Source organism: Leguminivora glycinivorella, chromosome 15, assembly GCF_023078275.1.
Source record: "Leguminivora glycinivorella isolate SPB_JAAS2020 chromosome 15, LegGlyc_1.1, whole genome shotgun sequence".
NCBI classification, from domain to species: domain Eukaryota; kingdom Metazoa; phylum Arthropoda; class Insecta; order Lepidoptera; family Tortricidae; genus Leguminivora; species Leguminivora glycinivorella.
This window is the reverse complement of record NC_062985.1, coordinates 9,128,979-9,153,690: the sequence shown is the minus strand read 5'-3', so window position 1 is coordinate 9,153,690 and position 24,712 is coordinate 9,128,979. Positions and strand designations below refer to the sequence as shown.

The 24,712-nt window shown below is 37.3% G+C and overlaps 2 protein-coding genes across 2 annotated transcripts; both read right to left on the bottom strand.

Annotated features, from left to right (window-relative positions):
• Positions 1–1,450: 1,450 nt before the first annotated feature.
• On the bottom strand, positions 1,451–19,504 carry LOC125234186. Its single transcript, XM_048140393.1, has 4 exons — positions 19,438–19,504; positions 3,411–3,649; positions 2,840–3,298; positions 1,451–1,492 (listed from the first exon to the last, which is right to left on the bottom strand). Exons 1-4 carry the CDS (start codon positions 19,502–19,504, stop codon positions 1,451–1,453), a joined length of 807 nt encoding a protein of 268 aa, XP_047996350.1.
• On the bottom strand, positions 19,363–24,458 carry LOC125233884. The gene is given in 3 exon segments (XM_048140037.1): positions 19,363–20,143; positions 22,718–23,794; positions 23,797–24,458. Coding segments are annotated over 3 exon segments (1,602 nt in total). The 5' UTR covers positions 24,196–24,458; the 3' UTR covers positions 19,363–20,017.
• Positions 24,459–24,712: the final 254 nt, after the last annotated feature.

Here is a 24,712-nt window from a genome sequence, read left to right as displayed (position 1 = left end):
ATAATCTATCTCTGGCAAGCATTTACAAATGTATGCCAAGGGGTTGGTTTTGATACTATGGATGAGAAATAAATACCTAAAGCTAAATTACTTACTGAATTATTTACCCCCAATATCAACTAGGTACATCCAAGAATATAAACATTTGGGCCAAATTGTTATTTTTATCATAAACTCAAGTTCTGGACTGGACTTGGACTGGACCAAATTTTTTACAAAAGATAAAACCGTAAATAAATAGGTAACCAAAAATATCAAAACAAAACAAAATATTGCTATAGTATGAATTTTCTGAGATGCACTTTTCGGCTTTGCCCTAATCTGTTAAACAAAGGCCTTTGTTTCTATTATTCGCCGCGGTTAGCTCCCGTTTCCACAGCACGTGCTAAAGTCTCAGTGTAGTTAAAAAGCAACTATCATGATAGCAATAAGGTTCAAAATGTTCAAATCCATAAAAAGCCCTTTCGGAGATAACACGTTTTGTCATCTTCAAAAAAAGTTACCTGCACACTGCAAACTGTTTAAATAAATTTGAACCTTATTGCTATCATGATAGTTGCTTTTTAACTACACTGAGACTTTAGCACGTGCTGTGGAAACGGGAGCTAACCGCGGCGAATAATAGAAACAAAGGCCTTTGTTTAACAGATTAGGACAAAACCGAAAAGTTCATCTCAGAAAATTCATACTATAATTGTCTACCTGTCTCCTCCCAGCATGGAAAACACATTTTTGTTACACCGCTCTCCAAATCTGTTCTCTATCTACTTTTGTCAGAGCACGATTTTGGAAAGCAGCCAATTGTGCCAGATTTCAATGGACTTGACCCATTCATAGCGGTGAAGTATGACAATGTCCACTGTCTGCATTGTTTGGTGATTCCCAGTTGTTACCGCCACAATATCGGTGCAGTCGCTACAGCTTTATATCGTTTGCATAAATTTCACGAGTGTTGATCATGATAACTTGTCTAAATTCTGGGAATAACCCAGACAGGGCAAGTATAGGTATGGAAAATTTTACCCTGTTTGCAAATACCTATATGGAGATAGAAATTGCTCGACATGTTTCTCTCCATACCGAGGAGCATCATCCGGAACACGCATTGACGAACCGACACTCTCAGCAACTTTTTTTACTTGAAATACGCACGTGATACCTTTGTGAGATGAATTGAGCATAAAATGTTTCTACAGCCCTTTCTCCAGTTCCGCAAATGGGGTATCTTAGTAATGTATAGGCATTTGATAAGTGGGTGATAGGTCAAATTTTATTCAATTTACAACTTATTCCATATCCGCATGCTTCTAAAGGAACTAAACGCCATTCTCAAGAAACGCGGAAACAGTTCATTAATTTAGTCTGACACGTAAGCATCCATTGTATTAGTAAACTGCGACAAGGCAATGCTAATTTGTGCTAATGCTTGGGTAAAATTAACGGGATATTCTTAGTTGGCAGTAAAGCTGGAAAGTAAGAACACAGTCTGTGTCTGATAACAAAGTCAAGAAAGTGTGAAAATGGGTAATTTATTCTGAGATGAATTACTTACTGGGTGTATTTTATTTTATACCTTTTACTTGGCTAAATGTATTCGAATGTAACATTGTGCAGTAGGTAGCTTACCTAAGAATTCAAGCGGTGTTTTTCTAAATATTTACTCGAATTATTTGTGCGTCTGCGGACGTCTGCGACATCGACATATCTCTGCTTTCAGCCCTGCAGCAGAATTAGGCTTTATTGGGTTGATCTGTACTTTTCGACAGTTCCTGACCTAAAAGGGTTCTCAGCATACTCATTGCAGATGAACTTTTAGAACTTTATAAAATTTCCCGAAATTGATCAATATAAATACTAAATAATAGGTATTCACATTCACAGAAGTAAATGTTATCAAAATTTACAAACATTAAACAATTAAGCACCAAAAACTAAAACATCTTTATACACTAAAACCTCACAAAATTCTTATCTTACCTAAACTTCTTGACATCGACCTCATTCCCCCGTCCGATCCGAACTAGATGATAAAATTGATAAAACATACAAAATTCACGCCTTATTATTCCTTGATTATTGTACAGTTACCTAAGTATAAAATATGGATGTAAATAATTTTTAAGAAAAAAAAAACCGGCCAAGTGCGAGTCGGACTCGCCCACCGAGGGTTCCGTACAAACTTTCTTTCAAACTACCTAGTAAAAATAATCTCATATTTTCATATAACTCTAATGACTTGACTAGATCATATCTTGACTAGATCACTAATGAGTATAAGAAAGAAAAGAAAAGAAAAGAAAAGAAAATATTTATTCATAACATCAGATAGGTCAGTGGGTACATATTAAAACATTATACTTATAATTATACATAAGTACAGATTATTTTCTATTATTGATATAGTTATGTGTGGTTATATCGGGATTGAATATAATTATTTAATATTTTATTATCAACTCATTAATGTCATAGAACTGTTCATGCAGTAGCCATCGCTTAAGCCTGCCTTTAAATACCTGTGAGGAAGGTGCATCTCTGACGGTAACTGGTAGCTTACTGTACACTAGGGGGCCGAGGACGCGCACGGACCGTTTGGATTTCGCGAGCCTGTGGGGGCGGAGACCAGCTGGCCCGCGTTTTTGTTGCTACGTAGACTGTACTTAGTATTTGTTGGTTTTGTTGCAAACTGTGCGCTATTGGTATAGGTAAATATTGCAACTCGTTCAATTAATAAAGACGGTAATGTTAGAATGCTAAATTGTCTAAAATACTCGCGCGCAGAGACGTCGTCAGACACACCTGCTATTGCTCGAATGGCACGTTTCTGAAGTACAAATACCCTATGCCAGTCCGCTGCCGTAGCCCAAAGCTCGGTTCCATATGCGATGTACGCATGCACTGTGGCAAAATAACAACTCCTGACGACATCCCCGGTCGCGGTACTTGCGAGGCGCTTCAGCGCGAAGCATGCGCTCCCAAGCTTGGCGCACAGCTGATCGATGTGCGTGTCCCACAGCAACCCGCTGTCTATAGTGAAACCCAGAAGTTTCGTTTCCGTTACTTGCTGGACAGCGTCATCACCAGCGCACACCGTTGTTGGCTGAACCGCGTGACCGTTTAGCTTGAACTTCATCCAGGAAGTCTTACTTTTGTTGAGGGCTAAACCGTTCGCATGGAACCATTGGCTCAACTGCTGAAGGGTACTGTTAACGTTCGTCTCCAACTGCTCGTGGGATGTGCCGGTGACGACGGCCGTCACGTCATCAGCGTACATATATATGCTGGAGCCCTTTATAACCTGCGGGAGGTCGTTCAGGAGGATACTGAATAAAGTATTCGAAGGCACGAGCCCTGAGGTACTCAAGTAGGCATTTCATTTCCTCTGATTGGACACGCCCGCCATCACCAACTACCACTTGGCATCTGTCGGACATGAACGACAACAGTAGTGCTAGAGCCGGGCCGCAAACACCGTAGTGCTCCAGTTTGCGCGCGATAAGGCGGTGGTCCGCGGTGTCGAACGCGCGCGAGAGGTCGCAGCACACCACGGCCACCTGCAGCGCAGCCTCCCGCGCGCGCAGCACGTCCCACACCACCTCGCGCACCAGCTCAGTAGTCGAGCGCCCGGCGCGGTATGCGTACTGTCTATCTGAAAGGGTAAATTGTGGTGTCCAGAACGATAACAATCTAATGTTAAGCCCGACTTCTAACAGTTTACTAACGGCAGGTACTAGAGATATAGGGCGATACGAGCTTAGGGCCGATTTGGAGCCTTTCCCTTTATATAATGGGGTGACTTTTACTTTTTTAAGGCTTACAGGTATGGTGGCCTTGACGTGGCATGTCATGTATTATTGTGTATAGCGCCATCTCCCGGTCAATTTGCTAACTAATTTGCGCGTCCTGGTTTTTCAGGGATAATTCTTTATAATGTTAACCGATTTAAACAGTTTTTACTTTATTGGATAGAAGATGGTTTACGTAACGTCTCGTATTAATTTGAAGTACGATATGCATCCGCAAGGGTGGGTAAATTGAAAGTAAAAATCTGAAAAGTTTTTTGTGAATAAAAAAAAAGTATTCAAAATACAAACACGATTATATTTTTCCTGTAATATTTAGCATAAAACCAATGTTTAATAAAATTTTCATAATTTTTCGTTGGTAAACTTCGGAGATAAGGGGGGGGAACGGTATTTTTTTTTACATTTTCCTTCAAAATTCATTTTTTTTCCACAACAAAAAAATTATAAAAAATAGCTTATTTACGTTCAATTTGAGCTCTTTCCAACGATATCCCACTTGACCTAGTAACTTGAAATTTACAGTTTGCCCCCCTTTCATTTTGGCCATTTTCTACAATTAAAATTAATATATTTAAAAAAATTATACTTTCTATTTGTAGAGGTTTACAATGTTCACAAGTCACAACTATTCCAAATTTCAAGTTGATAGCATTAGTAGTTCTCGAGATATTTAGGAATGTGACAGACGGACAGACAGACGGACAGAGTCGCACCATAAGGGTTCCTGTTGTACCTTTTTGGTACGGAACCCTAAAAACTGCCGCTTTTGTGGTTCTGGTGAAACGTACTTGCGAATGTTGGATTATGTTGAAATGTGTAGGTATTTTTTTAATGTAAATCTTTGATTATTGGTGGAAATACAAATGAATATACGTATACCGTTAAGGTTTGAGGAGTTTCCTCAATTCCTCATGAATCCAATATCCGATTATAAAAAATCGAGGTTGACAAAATTTGACTTGAAAACTCAAGATGCTTAACAAACATAACAAAGAGAACAAATCTCCTAACAAATAAATGTCAATGTTCTGAACTTCACTGCACGCTGTTCTTATAAAAATACGAAAGTCACTAAGTGTGCCGTTCAGATTTGAGGAGTTCCGTTCTGATGATCATCAGAAGTTCCACTGCACCAAATATCACTGTTCTGAACGTAAACGCAAGCTGTTCTTATAAAAATACCAAAGTCATTATAAGCGTGCCGTTCAGATTTAGAGTTCTGTTCTGATCTTCATCAACAGTTCCACTGCACCAAATGTCACTGTTCTGGACGTAAGTGCATGCTGTTTTTATAAAAATACCAATGAAGTCACTGATGTAAGTGTGCCGTTCAGATTTGAGGAGTTCCGTTCTGACCATCATCAGCAGTTCCACTGCACCAAATGTCACTGTTCCGTACGTAAATGCATGCTGTTCCTTTAAAAGTATAAAAATCACCATATATGTATGACTTTCAGATTTGAGGAGTTCCCTCGATTTCTCCAGGATCCCATCATCAGAACTGGGTTCTGATAAAAATGGAGCCAATCTGTATGCATATACATTCAATCAAAAAAAAATTTTCAAAATCGGCCCAGTACCGACGGCGATATCGTGGAACAAACACTAAAAAAAAATTAAAAAACCATACAAACGAATTGAGAACCACCTTCCTTGAGATTTGGGGCGGCGGTTAAAAAGTTGCCAATAATAATTATGTCCCATACCATATTATGCTCTTATGTCTAGTCAGCTCTTATACCGACGGATGAATAAACATAGACGAGACATTTTTTGAGGTAGGTACTTTTGTACAGTATAGCCATCAGATATATCAGAACAGGCAAAGTGTTCAAATATATCGGAACACACCTCTATTACCAAAGCGTTAAGGTAGCATTCGGATCCCAGCAGTCGCGACCCGGTCGCGGCTGCTGGGCAGCGGCTGCCGGGTCGCGACTGCTGGGATCCGAATGCTACCTTTACGGTGATGTTGCACGGGCATTGCCAGCAATTCACGTACCTACCATTGCCGCGTTTGTTCAATACGCACCAACTAACTACGGAGCAAACGCGGCAATAGTATGTGAATGAGGAGGCACACTCAAAGACTATGACAGATGGCGCCACCTTATTAGTCCATTGCACAGATAAAGAATTCCATATGTGAGAGCGAGCAGATGTTTTTTCTCTCACACATATGAATGACAGTGACATGCCTTGACACTTGCACAGCAGGTAGCTTTGGCAGCTCCGATGTATCCGATTGCGACTGTACAAGCAGTGCATATAATCTCCAATAAAATAGACACCTTATGTTGATAACAGTTAGGTTGAAATTGTATGTTTATCTAGACGTAGCGTAAAAGAGGGAATACACACCATGTGTGCCCTAAAACCATTCTGTGGGACCGTTTTGAAGATAATAGACCCAGAGCCCAGGCCCGCCAGACCTTCCTCAAATTCTCAAGGATGAAACTTTGGGACAATGTAGAGTTCATATCGGCGGTTAATGTGTGCATATTTTCTAGTTCGGCCCATCGGCCAATTTTTTGCTATCAAGTGATGAAGGTGAAAAAAAAAGTGCTTACTTTCCTTAAATTCTCAAGGCTGATTTTTATATATGTGTTAGAGCACGTTGTTAGAAATTGGTTATCATCAATGCCAGACCGTTTCCGCCGGCCATAACTTTTACCAGACGCGACAAAGTTGGCAAAAAACGACTCTAACTTACCTCATTTTCTCAAGCCTGATTTTGATATATGATACGCAGGGACCTATAACTAGACCGTTTGTAAGCAGCCAGACCAATCGGATGGACCCAACCATCCGCCAGACCGACTTAAAGTTTCGATATGAGCATTAGTAGAATTGAAATATTCCGGGTCTATAAAAGCTAAAAACTTGAATTTTCTACATTAAGCTACGTGTATATTGTATACTTGACGTAATAAGTCTCTATTATAATTATAACCCGTGTAGGGGATGAATATTCAAAATGAACGTTCAACAACTTTCTTGCATTATTCAACGATTATGCTTTTGTAAAAAAGTATAAAATAAATTTAAATATATTCGATGTAGATTATTATTCTATCTTATATTGTAATAATTAGTATATGCCATATTTATACATAGTGTGAGGTCCCTCGCCCACAAATTAAAAAGGATCGATCTTAAAACTAATTTTAAACCACCTTGTTCGACGACCGAAAAAAAAGTTTAATTTACTTTTCTTCTTTTATTTATAATAAAATACACATGTAGTTACGCAGTGTAAATAAAATTCATAGCTTAAAATTAGTCTTGCACCACATATAAACTTTAATTTTTTTATTTCCTTAGAAGTAAAATTTTTTAAAGTCGCTTATTACGTCAAGTATACAATATACACGTAGCTTAATGTAGAAAATTCAAGTTTTTAGCTTTTATAGACCCGGAATATTTCAATTCTACTAATGCTCATATCGAAACTTTAAGTCGGTCTGGGGGATGGTTGGGTTCATCCGATTGGTCTGGCTGCTTACAAACGGTCTAGTTACAGGTCCCTGCGTATCACATATCAAAATCAGGCTTTGAGAAAATGGGGTAAGTTAGAGTCGTTTTTTGCCAACTTTGTCGCGTCTGGTAAAAGTTATATTTATAATAAAATACATATGTACTTACGCAGTTTAAATAAAATTCAGAGCTTAAAATTAATCTTGCACCACATATAAACTTTCATTTTTTTATTTCCTTAGAAGTAAAATTTTTGAAAGTCGCTTATTACGTCAAGTATACAATATACACGTAGCTTAATGTAGAAAATTCAAGTTTTTAGCTTTTATAGACCCGGAATATTTCAATTCTACTAATGCTCATATCGAAACTTTAAGTCGGTCTGGCGGATGGTTGGGTCCATCCGATTGGTCTGGCTGCTTACAAACGGTCTAGTTATAGGTCCCTGCGTATCATATATCAAAATCAGGCTTGAGAAAATGAGGTAAGTTAGAGTCGTTTTTTGCCAACTTGTCGCGTCTGGTAAAAGTTATGGCCGGCGGAAACGGTCTGGCATTGATGATAACCAATTTCTAACAACGTGCTCTAACACATATATAAAACGGTCTAGTTACAGGTCCCTGCGTATCATATATCAAAATCAGGCTTTGAGAAAATGAGGTAAGTTAGAGTCGTTTTTTGCCAACTTTGTCGCGTCTGATAAAAGTAATATTTATAATAAAATACACAATCATGTACTTACGCAGTTTAAATAAAATTCAGAGCTTAAAATTAATCTTGCACCACATATAAACTTTCATTTTTTTATTTCCTTAGAAGTAAAACTTTTGAAAGTCGCTTATTACGGCAAGTATACAATATACACGTAGCTTAATGTAGAAAATTCAAGTTTTTAGCTTTTATAGACCCGGAATATTTCAATTCTAGTAATGCTCATATCGAAACTTTAAGTCGGTCTGGCGGATGGTTGGGTCCATCCGATTGGTCTGGCTGCTTACAAACGGTCTAGTTATAGGTCCCTGCGTATCATATATCAAAATCAGGCTTGAGAAAATGAGGTAAGTTAGAGTCGTTTTTTGCCAACTTTGTCGCGTCTGGTAAAAGTTATGGCCGGCGGAAACGGTCTGGCATTGATGATAACCAATTTCTAACAACGTGCTCTAACACATATATAAAAATCAGCCTTGAGAATTTAAGGAAAGTAAGCACTTTTTTTTTCACCTTCATCACTTGATAGCAAAAAATTGGCCTATGGGCCGAACTAGAAAATATGCACACATTAAACGCCGATGTGAACTCTACATTGTCCCAAAGTTTCATCCTTGAGAATTTGAGGAAGGTCTGGCGGGCCTGGGCTCTTGATCTATAAGTGTGTTGTTTCCATCAACACCCTACGATTTCGGGTTAGAGTAGGTACTGGTTGCCAAATTGATAAACTAAGTAATCTTGGTTTAATCAGTAATCACATTTGCACCTATACATAATATTACAATGTGTATTATAATATAAGTCACAACAAAAGTGCAATCACTATAGCAGCGTATAGTGCAAATTGCACTCAATCAACATATAAAAACCATTTTCTCGTTGTAGGTAGACTATGTCAGGTTACCTATTAGGTTTACATTTGTTAATTTTTTTCCTACTTGGCCTCATGGCCCCATGTTTTCGTAAATAAGTTAGATTACCTATGTCTATTATCATTATCAAGTGCCGAGCTTTCGGATACATAGCACAGTTTTCTACGCTTGACGACAATATCTGGAGGTAGTATAGTACCAGATTTATACTTTGTTGTTTTATTAGGTACATACATATTTAAAAGAACGTAAACAAATAACTTGTTCGTTGTCGGGTAGTTACAACATTTGTTTGTATTGGTTAAGGTTTTTTTACATTATCAACGTGTTTTAAATTTAAGTTCCATTTCGTTTTCGCAACGCGCAGAATATATTTTTTAGTTTATGCGTAATTACCATCCTTGTAATGTTATTTTTTTCTGTTAATTTTCTGATAAGTAATATGTACAACTGTACGTGCGAGTTGCCTTTGTATTCTAGGTTAGTTCAACTGTGGGAATATAAACGTGTTTACTTTAGATTATCATCAATATTATCTTATTTCACTAGTGATGCTTATGCCTTTTGAGAATGTCCATGAACTACATTTATAGATACTTATGATTTTTTATTGCGTTTTATGTTAAATGTTTTAAATGGCATTTTTCTGTCTTTTCATTAATAAGATCGATATTATAATTACAGTAAAAAAAAAAAAGATTAATTTCAACCGATAATTAATCTTTTTTTCCATGAGGAGGGAGATGTAGTGTGATAGGCCACACTACAGGTTAACCTACTTAATACAAAAACCCAAGCGAATCTGTCACTGAGTGACCTGTCTTTAACCTTCTTATTTGGTCGTGTAATCGTTTCCTTTACCCTCAACTAGAGCTTTTTGAAGGTAGATTTTGTTTACATTTATTTAAGTAAGTAAAGATACTGACTATAGGCACAGTATAATAACGAGTACTATCGTACAGTATGGCCACTTACACTCCCCGCTGAAAGCGCCCCCAACCCCCTCTCGGTTACCTCGCAGTTACCGCCTGTCAAAAACGTGACCAGTCGACCTGTCATATTTCACTCATACAAGCATAGTACGCGTTCACCTACACGAGCTTAGAATGTGTGCTAGGAACGCGCTTCTTTCATATATTTGATCGCCAGTGTCCGAGATGTGCTACAGCCTACAGGTCAGAACGCACCTTAGCTTACAGGTCACTTAAAATACCAAATAGAAAATAACTCTTTATTTACATACACATTATTTCCATTGATGTGAAGCCAAAGTATAAAATCACGCACTCTACCAAGCGTTCACTTATATATCCTTTAATAGCGTTCAATTACACGAAGCTGTGGGTTTTGTAATTATTTAAAACGATCGCTCTATTGCGATGTCGATACGAAAGAAATGCGATCTAACTGTATCAAAATTGACGTTGAATTAACGTCACTTTTGACACTGACATCGGACAACTGGGCGTCATTCTCGTCATTCTAACAACATAAGGTTCATTATTCCGAAAACGTCATACATACAACTGACGCCCAACTGTCCGATCTGGTGCCGTAGCCGAATGGCATTTCTGCGACGCGAAACGAAATGCCGCGAAAGGTAGTCTGGCTCTGTCGCACCAATACGCGAGAGCGATAGAGATAGATATCTACGAGTGTTTCGTTTCGTGAGCGTAATATGTGCCATTCGGCTACGTACCCTGGTCTTAACACACGTCTCGTGTAATTGAGCCCTTACGCCGTATCTTGCGTGGGCGACGGTCACGCGACCGTCGCCGTCGGCGTCGCGTCTCATACTTCCATATCGATAAGGTTTGATTTCGTATGCGTCGCATCGCCGCCGCGCGACCATCGCGCGACCGTCGCCCACGCAAGCCACGGCGTTATAGCATTAACAATGTCTATCATTAATATCATACACTCATGAATATATACCTCCCTCTCAATTTTGTCGCAGAAACAGAGAGAAAACTAAGTGCACAAATGGGATATTACTCATCTTTGTTTCTTCTCAAACCACCATAACGTAGTGATTATATTCTCTTTGATGATAACAGCATTCCTATTACTAAAGAGTTAAAGTTCATTTTCTATTGACTCTGTCATCATAATTTAAACATAAAACAATTTCATTCAATAAATAAAATAGTGTACAACAACAGTGTTAGTGAAATATATGTTCAATGTGTGTGTAGTAAAGCAGAAAACATATTATTGTTACATCTAAAAATGCTAAAATGGCTGATTGTCTATTTATTCTTCGATAAGATTTCCTGGTGTTTTATTTGTCTAATTTTCATTAGTATATAGTCTACGCGATTAAAAGAAAACAGTTCAATTCCTGAAACTTAAAAAACGTCCTGTAGACGTCAGGCAGGCAAGTATGGTCGCGCGACGCGCGATAAGTGGTATGATAAAACATCTGGCCGTCCCTATCGCACTTACAAATAGTGCCATAGGGACGGCCAGATGTTTTATCATTTATCGAGCGACCATACTTGCCTGCCTGGTTAGGTTATTTGTTAGGTTAGGGTTTTCTAGGATTTTTAAAAGGAGTACCTTTTAAAAACCAAAGGTTTTCGGAATTCACATTCGGTCAAAAGAAAATTTGACGAAAGAAACATCAGGCAAACGCAAAATGAGATAGATATGAATTTCACAGTTAGGTTACATTCAATTTAAGGATTATTAACGCGACTAGGCAAGCAAAGTATAAAATAAGTCCGTACTTTTAAAGTAACTTATGATATTGGTAATAGGTATACTTGTCTACGACAATTTATCGTCGTTTTGATTACAATAATCGACGTGCTGAAATACAATATTATTTTACTTCGTTATATAATGTAAGGTGCAAGCCATACGAATATGTATGTAACTACCATAGAGAAATATAAGTAAAGAAATAGTAGTAGTTATTTCATACATCAGTAAACACGAGTTATTTTGAAGTGACATCTATCGTCGAATAGCGTAAATTATCTCTGAACGAATAGCTAAAATTTTCAGCCATTATTATCATTATAAGATTAATTTGTATTCTATTTTATTACTCCTTCTGCTGGTAAAGTAAGTAATAAAATGAATTATTATTAATTTGTTTGTCAGATGCGATACTTTTGACACATGGTGTTGAATAGTGGTACTGATAATTCCGCTACCCAACGCTAGATGTCGACTACCAAATGACTGGCATTTTGGTAAGATAACCTGATTTATGGAGTTACCAGTTCTTATCATTACTTATATTTTTCTATGGCAGCTACGTAGGTATAAGGGCTAATATGACGAGCTGTAATCCAATTGTACATTGGGAAACTGCAGTCCGCCTGTATCGCCCTAATTATCAGACATGGCCGAAAAACAAAATTTCCTCTTTTTCTTCTCACTTCTTTACATTTTCTGCTTAACTGCAAATATCTATATCGTTATATTATATATTGACTACGAAAATACTTTATACCATGCATATATTTAATTATTTATATACATTGTGATGTTTTAAACAAAATAGTGTTCGACAATTATTACAATAATTCGTTTTGAAGTTTACGAATGCAATATCGGTGTCCGAAGTTGTATCATTTTGTATACTAAAGTTTAACTTTACAACAATGTATATACTTTCCAATGACAGTGGTTTGCAAAAGTTTTAATGAAAAATCAGGTTATAATATTCTTAGGTTACCGGGCTAATAATTTACTAAATGGACGAATATTTGAAATATAACAAAATGCATATATTCACTTACTGTAGAAATAAATATAGACTATGTACTAAAATAAGGACCGGTTGGATTTGATCCTGGATACGCATACTCATTTAAAATTTCGCAAACATAACCTTTTGCTAAAAGCACGTGATACAGCAGCAGATATGACCTTGACCACAGAATGAGTTGATGACTGGTCATTCAATACTTTAGACATACACTTATTGTATTGCACAAAGGAAATAAATAATCTCGATGTCAGTGCAGTAAAAATCGTAACTAAGCAAACGCTTGATAATAAATAAGAGCTCAAAACATGTGCTTTTAATTTTTAGCCAGGTTCACACAGAGCGAGGCACGTCGCGAGGAAATGTGCTCGCGCAGCAAATGTCTAATGTAGACGTGCCTCGGCATACGTACGAATGAAAAGTCCCATCGCTGTGTCTCGCTCCAATGTATGGCCGCCGCTCACCGCTGTCGCGCTTAGACCAATGTCGTGGCTGAATCGCGCATGTGCTGCCTCGGTCGAGGCACGTCTATATATGTAGTACCTACCTACGAGACCGCGAGAGGAAATCGCCTCGCGACGTGTCTCGCTCTATGTGGACCTGGTTAGTGGCTAGAAGAATTACGTGGTGAAGATATAAAAATAAATAAGCTATCTACTTTAAGTAGGCTAAGAATAGCATAATACCACAGACAATAACATACCGAGTGTTTCTGGATAACTGCATTAGGTGGCGCTGCAGTCTAATTTCTGGAGAAGAATAGCCGCTAACTTTAACCAATAAGGGCCGGTTGCATTAAACCGTCTATCACCGTTAAAGCGTTCGTTAAATTTTATTGTATGGGAAGTTCCATAGACGTCTGCTGTGTGACGATGATGTACCTATATGTCAAATGTGGTTGATGCAACTGGCCCTAACGTTCTGTAGGTATGTCTCCGTTAACTTGTCTATGGCCATACTGAGCAATGACTCAGCTTTTTGCAGTTTCGATTTACTCATTGGCATCCACAAGGATCCGTTTTATAAATGTCTGTATGTACCTATTATATAATTATAACAGACAAACACTTAAGAGTCCGTCAATGTCAAAAAGTAGAAAATCGCAAAATTGGTAGTTTTCTACGTCTGGTTTTAGTCTCAGTATATACTTATTGATAAGAACAGTACTTGTTTTAAATAGCGCGTCTTCTTATCTACAAAATCAGTAGTTGACATCAAGGAAAAGTTACTCCCTGAATTAATTATGAGTGTTTTCCTGACGCTCGTTTAAGAAAACCCGCAAATAGTGGTCACGTCTGAGTGAGCTCAGCTCAATTCTGTATGCTTTAGACTGCTAGAATTGATATCGTCGCATTATTTATATCCTAAACTAAAAATTCAGTAGTTTACATGTGTATTATTATGCTACTAAAATACAGTAAATGGAAGTTAAACGAAATCAATTTCTGTCTGAAAATACTTCGAATCAAATGGCAATTACTTCGAAAACTTTTTAGGCAAACAAAAGGCTTTCTTGATAATTATAAACTTTAAGTATGTGTATGCAAAATAGTGTGTAATATAAATCAGGAAACACTTCCAATTTTAGATATATACTTACTTAAAATTGTAACTAAAATGCGGTTGGCTGCTGTCGGCATCTTGATAAATTTGAATATGTACGACCGTCTTTTAGTTTTAAAATAATGTTATTCTATAAGCTACATAACTGGACTACAGAATTATTACCTTTTCATATTTTTCCTCACAAAGAGAACGAATAAAATCAATGTTGAATATAAACTTTCGTAAATTTTCCATACAAACGTCAAAACTGCGAACAGATTCTATGGACTCAGACGCTCGATCGAGCTCGTTCAGAGCAGACGTGTCGCCAAATTTGCTCCAATGACATTTGTTTTTGACACTAGAAGTCATATACGGATACAAAAAGATTGCCAGTGCTATGAATGTGTTCAAAAGTAATAAGGTAAATAAATATTGTGACGTGTGAAAGAGTCTCGATTTAAAATTGTCTTTTTTTGTTGTTTACGACTTATTATTGTTGAGAAATTAAAAAATATATGTTACTTTGATAGAATTATAAGCAATTTAGGTATTTTTTTGTCTTCTAAACTTTATTAAAATGAAAAAGTTTTAAAATTAATTTTAACTCGTTGGACTTTATTTTCATTATACTGGTCACACTATTTAGTGTGTCAGTGTATGCGTGACACATTTTCTTCCGCGAAGAGACATTCAGTGTGGCGTATGAAAAAACTAACAGAATTAATCATTATAATTATATTCTATAAACGATTATTTACGTAAATGGCGATTTTATTAATTGTTCTGCCATTCTCTTATCACAAAATTGTTCTGTCAAGTAGTAATAAATGCTTTCGTTTGATATTTTTTTTTAATTGATGTTTAATTGTTTAGATTTTCTGTTCGAGTAATTATTTTATATCATATATCTCTGCTTTGACAGACATGCATTAAAAAAGTAATGCATTAAATAAGTGTATTACATTTTTCTTATGTTCAATATATTTTTTAAATGGTGTTTGCACACGATGCACGTAACCTTAGATTCAGACAACTTTAACTAAATTTCGAAAATTATTATTTTAATTCATGCGGAATAGGCTTTATAATTAGAATAAACGAAGCACTTTTTTTAGACCAGAGTTATACTCTGTCAAACAAGTCTGTCAAAATGTATTCTGGCCAACAAGTCTGTCAGTAAATAAGAACAAAGAAAACTATAGGTATCCTTTTCTCTAGCACCCTAAAGAAAAGGACGCATATAGTTTTCTTTGTTCTTATTTACTGACAGACTTGTTGGACAGAATACATTTTGATTTTATAATTATGGTGTTTGCACAAATAAATTTTGAAAAATAATCGGAGTGAATTCGTGTGATATGGTAACACTAGATTGACACTGTTCGCAGTCTAAACACGCGGCAGCGTGTCAAGCCAAGTTCAAGTAACCGAACTGGCAGACAGCATCGTGTGATTCGTGTGTAATATTACACGAACCATTTGGAGCCTCTTTGGGCGCCCTCACAACTCAAAAACTATTTCACATAAACGTCTTAAATTTGGCTCTTATATTGATATTTGCGACATACATAATTATTATGTGCATATATAACATTAGGTGAATATAAAGGAAACAATCTGATATTTTTTTATAACTTTAGTTCTACTAAAAAAACTTTTTCACTTAACTGGTTCTATTAGGACATTTTACTTATACTTTGTGCCTGTAACGGGTCCATATCGGGTCGCATACCTATGTTTTAGTTATATCTTCCAATCGCATACCAACTTGCGGCATAGTCATCAGTGCGCACTGCGAATACATATGGAAAATCATATTTTTTTAGCCCTAGTAATTGGTTTCATACTCAATAGATGTCATTTGGAAAATGCATGTGCGCGCTACTGTTTCAATATTCCATCGAGAGCCCACGTGACTCCCTTCCTTAATCAGCATAATTTACTCAAAATGCTGCATCGTCGTAAGCTTCATTTGGCTTGTCTACTCTTCGGAGTCTTGAAGTATAAATCGCCTGCATATCTTTTTAATAAGTTATCTTGTATTAAGCTTCGCGACCGCCGTCAATGTTGAATCCATTTGCTGACGCCACGCCACGCTTCGGCAGCTTTCTGAGGAAGTTATAAATACCAAAGTTCGAAGTGTTGGAATAACATTCCGCCGCCCTTGAGGAATCTGCAAAGTATTCACACTTTCAAAACAAAGCTTATAGAATACTTGCACAGCCACCAACTTAACCAGGAAACCTGTATACATGACACAAGTTGCCTGTAGATTACCTACTTATTAGGGATGTACCGACTATTGATTTGGCCGGCTAGGCCGACTACCGACTAGTCGGCGCTTGGGTGGCCGATTAGTCGGCCGACTAGTCGGCTAGTCGGCCAGAATATAATTTTCGATAAATTCACATTTTGAATGTCATTTTTGGTCCTTCGTTCGCGCTTTTCATGATTTTTTACAGATGTTCATGACAATATTTATATACATTTTCCATTTTTAACAACCGGCTTGGCTTAGTGAGTAGAGTAGTGATCCTGCCTATGAAGTCGATTCCTAGGTAGGAAATTTATTTCTGTGGTGATAACAGATATTTATTGTTTTGACAAAAAAAGGAATTACTAATAGCTACATAATACAACCATAATTTTCAGCTGGTAATTTAATTTTGTACTGTTTTTCTATCACTAATGAAGTGCCGACTAATCGGCCTTTTTTGCCGACTAGTCGCCGACTAATCGCCGACTACAAATGTGGCCGGATAGTCGGCTTTCCCGACTAGTCGGCGACTAAATAGTCGGTACATCCCTACTACTTATATTTCTACTTGTCACTTAGGTCAAGTTTCATTCGCATTATCTTAGCTCTTCTTGTAATTCTCGCCCTTAATGATTCTTCCTATAAATACAATATAAATAAAATAAATATAAATATACATAAATATTATAGGACATTCTTAATACACAGATTGACTGAAGCCAACGGTAAGCTCAACAAGGCTTGTGTTGTGGGTACTCAGACAACGATATATATAATATATAAATACTTATATACATAGAAAACATCCATGACTCAGGAACAAATATCTGTGTTCATCACACAAATAAATGCCCTTACCGGGATTCTAAACCGCGGCGCAGCAGGCAGGGTCACTACCAACTGCCCTATGTAGCTATGCTGCTCCTATGTAGTTAAATGTATAATTTTGTGTGTAATTTGATAAAAATCCATTTTAGTTTTGCAAGAATTTCACCACCTCCTTTCTTCCCGTGTGTGTTGTAGAAGTCGACTGTGGGATACGGGTTAAATTGTGGCGTAGGCGAGAGGCTGGCAACCTGTCACTGAAATGTCACAATTTTCGTTGTCTTTCAACCCCTTTTTGCCTTGGCACTGAAATTTGAGTAGCACTGAAATTTGAGCAGAGTGGCACTGAAATTTGAGTAGTTCATGTGCTCTGCCTACCCCTTTATGGGATACAGGCGTGATTTGCAGTTCTTTCGACTTGTTTTGTTTGTCACGTTAATGCACGTAGCGTAGCATTACACTGTGGCGCAGCACGGGAAGCATGGTCGCGCGATAAATGATAAAACATCTGGCCGTCCCTATCGCACTTACTAATAGTGCGATAGGGACGGCCTGATATTTTATCGTCTATCGCGCGACTATGCTTCCCGTGCTGGTTGCAATAGCTGGTTTAATGTTCAGCCAAGCGGTGTCTGACCCGATATGATGGTACGATACAAGTGGTAATATTTTTAATACCAGTTTTAGGTTAAAAAGCCTGTAGTACTAGTATAATTTGTGTTTTTTTTTTATATAATGTAACTTGCTTCTATAATCTATATGCTTCTGTAATTTTCTATAATGTATGTTTTCTATAATTTTTGTGACCTATCGTGATTGTTTCACCGGATGGTCTGATCGGAAGATTAGACCATTTCGTAGCATCGTCTTCTTGTTTACGTCTTCTTATTTATAACGTTTATTTTGTGTGTGTGTGTTAACGAATGAATGCATAAGAAATGATATTTTATGTTATCAATTGTTATAAAAAAAATTGAGGACTGGCCATTGAACTTGGCACTCTTTAGATCTCAATGATTTTGTCGTTTACGTCAACATTGTCAACAACCAAGGCATACTTATATAATATTGAACTTGGCTCACATTTCACATTAATGTTTTTGATGGGATTATAACGTTACAACTGATCTTCAGTAAAACTATAGACCTGTCTTAAGTTCCTCTATGAGGGTCACTGACCTCTTCCAATAAATTGTGGTAGTGTGCGAAAAGTATGTTGGTGAGTGTGACGTGCGTTAGTGTGTGTAAATGGGGTAATTTGACAGATACTGAATTTTTACCCATTGAACCGGCCTCTTAACCGAGTATAGTGCACCATATACGAATTATCAGTTAAAAGTGCAAACGATAAACGATAATAAATCAGGCTAAGTATTTAAAAAAAATCACGTTCTAAGAGCTGACGCCAAAATTCCACCGATAGAAAATTTTACAGGATCATTTTGCGTCACCTCTTATGAATACATAAAAAAATATTTTAAATAGCTGGAATTCAAATATCTCGTCATCGCTCAGTCTTACATATTCTAGCATAATAATTATTTCGACACACTACCTACTCTTAATATATTATTGAAAATATATCACTCTTTCGCGTCTATCGTTTTTACAAGATTATCTGTCATTTTGCCGAAAATTTTGAAGCCAAAGTCAGTATAATTCGAAGATATGTAGACTGTCACCACAAAGACTGTCCTGTCGATAGATTCCCTCAAAAAGTTATCATCCTCTAAAATAACGGTGTGTTTATACATGGTGAACTATTAAATGAATCCCCATAAAAAATAATTTTGCCGACCAATGTCTCAGTTTTTCCGGCGAGATGATAGATAACAATTTTATAAACGCTCGCAAAATACATTAAATTACAGGCATTTTTCGTCCAACCACTAAACGCATTATAATAAGGTAAGTATTTATAGCAAACAGCCTAAACGTGGTCGATGGAGCAGTAGGTAAACGACAATTACTCATTTTAATTAAAGTCTTTAGGCGGCCGGGAGCACCAAATCATATGGTATGGGAAGTTTTGTACTTCAATGATTATAGTGATTATTAACGTTAAGTGGGTTTTAGACGTACCAGCGTACGCGTACTTATGGCTCGCCTCGACGACCTTTTTCGGTTGTGTATCACCTTACGGTACGTACGCGTACTTTAAAACCGCCGCGCATAGTTGTCGGCGATCCAACCGGGTTGAAATCTTTAAGTACCTACGCGTACTTGCTCGTACGTCTATCACCCACTTTAGTCCGTCCGTCATGTGGTTGATGCTTGGTGTACCGCCCATTTGCTTTCCCTCAGGCGTGGAAAAAAAGGAATGGAAAGACTCGCACGCTTCTGGCAAGCTTCCACAGTCTCGACGTTTTAAGAGCGTTATTGCTTTAAATTAAAAAAAAAAAAACCTTAATGATTTATCAGTTTGTGGGTACAGTTATTATTGATATGCCCCACATAAGTCAAAATCCACTTCCATTTAGGTCTGTCGCTAATCAAATTTAAAGTGGAAATTAACCTATTTGATAATGATGTAGCATTATGAGCTTGCCTTATTAAGAACTTGGATATCTTTTACAGTAAAGTAAACGATTCCAAAATAGAACACTAATAGTATCCTTATAAATTGGAATCTTGAGAAAACCATGTCCAACACGGTATGATTTTCCCTCCTCATATATTAAAAAATATAATTTGAAATTAAACTACTTATATCCAAATGAGCCACAGTATATTTCTGTCAATAAATATTGGTCCCTACTGCTCCACCTTGTCACTCCACATATTTTCAATACCGTTTTAACCGTTACGACACTAAATCGTCCAGCGCCTTGTCTCGGTTAAACTCATGTTTGGCCAGCGCGGCAGACACTCGGCCTTCTGAGAAGCCAAGGTCCATCAGCTCGCCCAGTATTAGCAGACCTTCGATCACCTGGAAAATGAAGACAGAGACGGGTCAGCTTATGCTGGCTATGGTGAATTAAAAAGTTACGTTTGGAACTGTAACCCTTACACTTACAGCTTTTTATAAATTGTTTGATAACTACGTGAACGTACAGTTGATGTAAAAGATATAATTATTATGTTCTGATTTTTCAACTTACCACAAAGGATTAAGGTACAAAAGTTTTATCATATCTTTGAAATTCATTAGCCGGGTCCACACTAACCGAGCAGCCTCACGAGGAAATGCCTCGCGCAAAACGTCAGTCCTCGTGTGCGGACGTTTGCCTCGACGGAGCCAATTTGCTCGGCAAGATGGCAGCCCTCAGTCAGCTGATCAAAATTGTTCTGCACATATTGCCTTGGCACGTGTTTGGGGTTTTCGCATTTTCTTTTGGATAAGGATTAAAAAGAAAAAGAAATCATCACGATTCACGCTCACGGCAATAAATATATGCATATTCGGGCGAGGCAAACGTGCGCGCATGAGCACGGACGTTTTGCGCGCTAGGCATTGCCTCGCGAAACCGTTCGGTCAGTGTGGACCCAGCTTATTGACTGTAAAAACATAGTGTATATTATTTTATTTCATGTTGTAAATGTCTGTTTGTGTGCCTAATAAATAAATATAAAAATACAAACAAATCCATACTAATATTATAAAAATGAAAGTGTGTGTGTCTGTTTGTTTGTCCGTCTTTCACGCCAAAACGGAGCGACGAATTGACGTGATTTTTTAAGTGGAGGTAGTTGAAGGGATGAAGAGTGACATAGGCTACTTTTTGTCTCTTTCTAATGCGAGCGAAGCCGCGGGCTAAAGCTAGTAATTCATAATAAAACCTCAGCGGTCAAATAAAACCCCATACTGAGGTTTATAGCATAGTACAGCCATTCTCAAAGTGTGCTCCGCGGATCCCTAGAGCTCCGCAAAGCCTCTCTGGGGGCTCCGTGTGAATTTTGGTTACCTGATATGCAACTTCAACTCTCTTCAATAAAACCAAATATTTACCAATTGTTAAAAAAAAACAGCCTCATCACATTAGAATCTAATCATTAGATTTTACTACTTATGATTACTTATTAATAAATAAACTTATAAACTATTTTTTTTTATTTATTTAATTTAAGGGTTCCGTCAGATATTTTGCTATCTAAAAGGGTTCCATGGGAAAATAAGTTTGAGAACCGCTGGCATAGTACACAGGTGACACGTGAAGTTAAGTGTGAAGTGAAGGATAACTGACGATTCTAAACTTTATTACAAAGACTTAAGATTCGACTTAGTAGGTAATACATACATACTGATAGGCTAATATGTATGGTAATTAATGTCTAGCTACAGGCATGGGCTTAGTCATCCAATTATACCTGTGACCTACTTTATGAATGTCACTTTTAAAATTACTCAAAATACTTTTCTAAATTACTATGTATCATTAATTAAGCTGTTGGTCTAAACATCTTGATTATTTTTACTGTATTTATTTTGGTATATATGGGGATATTCATACAAAAATAAAACCGGCCAAGAGCGTGTCGGGCCACGCTCAGTGTAGGGTTCCGTAGTTTTCCGTATTTTTCTCAAAAACTACTAAACCTATCAAGTTCAAAACAATTTTCCTAGAAAGTCTTTATAAAGTTCTACTTTTGTGATTTTTTTCATATTTTTTAAACATATGGTTCAAAAGTTAGAGGGGGGGGGACGCACTTTTTTTTCCTTTAGGAGCGATTATCTCCGAAAATATTAATATTATCAAGAAACGATCTTAGTAAACCCTTATTCATTTTTAAATACCTATCAAACAATATATCACACGTCGGGGTTAAAATGAAAAAAAAAATCCGCCCCCACTTTACATGTAGGGGGGGTACCCTAATAAAACATTTTTTTCCATTTTTTATTTTTGCACTTTGTGGGCGTGATTGATATACATATTGGTACCAAATTTCAGCTTTCTAGTGCTAATGGTTACTGAGATTATCCGCGGACGGACGGACGGACGGACGGACAGACAGACATGGCGAAACTATAAGGATTCCTAGTTGACTACGGAACCCTAAAAAAATATGTGTTATAGTTTTGCACACTTAAAAGTGGAATATTATTATTGATTTAAAACATACACCCAACCAAAATTACCTGTAGAGCAATTTTTACAAACTTTGTAATACATGTTTTATAGTACACTCCCTTCGGTCGTGTTTTAAATCAACACGAGTTACGAATTTCCTTTTCGCACGTGTATCGTACGACGTTTTTCAGTACAGATGAGCCTCCGAAGTTTCGACCTGGCATATAATGAACCACTTCTCGAACTAGTGCGTAAAAAAACGACCATCTGTACTGAAAAATAAATTATTGTAGATAGTCTTAGCATGATACTTCATTGCAACTAAGTATTTTCAGTAAATTGTATGTAATAAAGATACTAAAACACAAGACACTTTTAGATAGATAATTGCTTATAACAGAGAGATAAAGGTTTTTATGTACAATGTTTACTTGAATCTACTTTAAAAATATGTTTTAAATAAAGATAAGGAATTAACTGTGGTGTCTCACCTTTTTATCATTATCTCCAACTAGCGTACATACTCTAGCAACCCTGTCAAGCGGGAACCCCATGCCATGGATCTTCCTACACATATCCTGAAGCTTTGGAGACAGCTTCTCTAAAGGATTTGGCAGCTGTTCCGATTTCCTTTTGCTTTTTCTTTCCTTCTTTTCAGCGCTTGAAGATGGTTGTGGAATGTTTGTTGGCGCCGGACTTACATTATGAGAAGACCTCTCATTTGCCCTGAGCCTTGCTGACATGATTTCTTCATTCAACTCTCTAACTATGTCGGGCACACTTCGTGACCTTGACTTGATCTGAATACTTGTGTTTTCATTTGATTTGTTCTCTTCCTGTACTAGATTTTCAGTTGGTATCTGTGCAGGCATAGGTTGGTATTGATGAAAATAATATGGTTGAGGAATAAATGTAGATTCATTTTGGGGTTGATTAAGGTCTGTACTGACTGGTAATGGATTGTTATAATATTGAGTGTTAGCAGGATATGGATTTGTAGGAACATAATATTGATAATTTGGCATGTACATGTTTTCCATTGGCATTTGGTTATCACAGACATTGTCGGCTTGTACATAGTAACCGTTAGAGACAGGGTAGTGCTGCGGTGTTATATACATTAATCCAGGGTCTTGCATTTGTTGTTCTGTGTAGGAATTGGGCATATATGCAAGCCCCTCTGCCTGAGCTTGGGATGCACAGCTCGGAGCTGCATATGTTTGATCAGGTAAATACTGTTGTGGATTACAACTTGTTGTAGATTCCTTTTGACTTTGCAGTATCTGGGCTAACAATTCCATGTCATTTATTGTCTTTAACTCCACATTATCAAATGGGCTAGAAGTATCATTTTCAAAGTCTCTAAATGTAAGGGTTTCTACATTGTGATTGTATTGTGGTATTTTCTTAATTTTAGTGTTAGTTTTATATTCCTGTAATGGGTCAGGATCATCTAATAAACTGTTTTGGGGGTAGTTAGCTTGTAACTGTATGGGCTGTAAGATATTCAGCTCTGGTTCAGGGTTGGTGCAAGTCTGATAGGTGACTTCAGGAACAGCAGGCTCCGGTTCCGGGACTCTTCCAACACAGGAGTAGGAGTATCACAGTTTTTGTCAGTTTTCTCATCAGGAGATATTGCACTTATCTCGTCAGTACTCGGGTAAGACACTTCAGAGACACTGAGCTGTTTAAGTTTTTCCTCTGCCTCGGCGGCGGCGATCGCATCCAATTTTTTCTGTTTGGCTTCCTCTAATAACTGTAAGCGATGTTTGCGTTCGTTTTTCTTTGTTTCTTTAGCGCTCCGTAGTTCCTTGAGCTTTGACAGCACGTTGGTCTCAAATTGAGTGCAATATACGGCGTTGTCGACCACATTTTGTGCTCGTATTGGGCATTCGTGCACGCTGTACGGCAAATCTATTCGAGGCGGTCGCTTGTATTTTTCGGAGATTTTTACGGGGACGCCGTCCATAAAATCCCCAAAATGTGACATATCAAAATATCTCCGCAGAGATAGTGATTATAATCAAACAATGAGACGACAAAGTTTGTTTCTATTGACTCTAAAGATCACATCGTCCTTGCTCAACGTCATCACTCGATAGTATGATTAACTTTGCATACCCAACAACGACGGCACTGAGTTTCGCGTGTTTTTCATTATCACTATAATTAATTTTAATTAATAAAAGTCGTATTTTTTTACACAAAATTCAATTTCTACGTACGTGACAACTATCATCTCGCGATGTCATTGCACTGTCAGATTGACAGTGGATTGACAAGAGAACAGAATGAACGTCATAAAAACTTCTCACGAGTCAACCAATCACAGACATGTCGCCTACACTATACTAGGCTGTGATTGGAGGAAAAGCAGAGAAGCTTCGTTCATTCAACGTTCATTGCATTTATTTTTGACAAGTAAAAAGTTTCAGTGCAGATTTTTTCCTTGTCGTAAATAAATTTATTATTTTGGTATACTTATG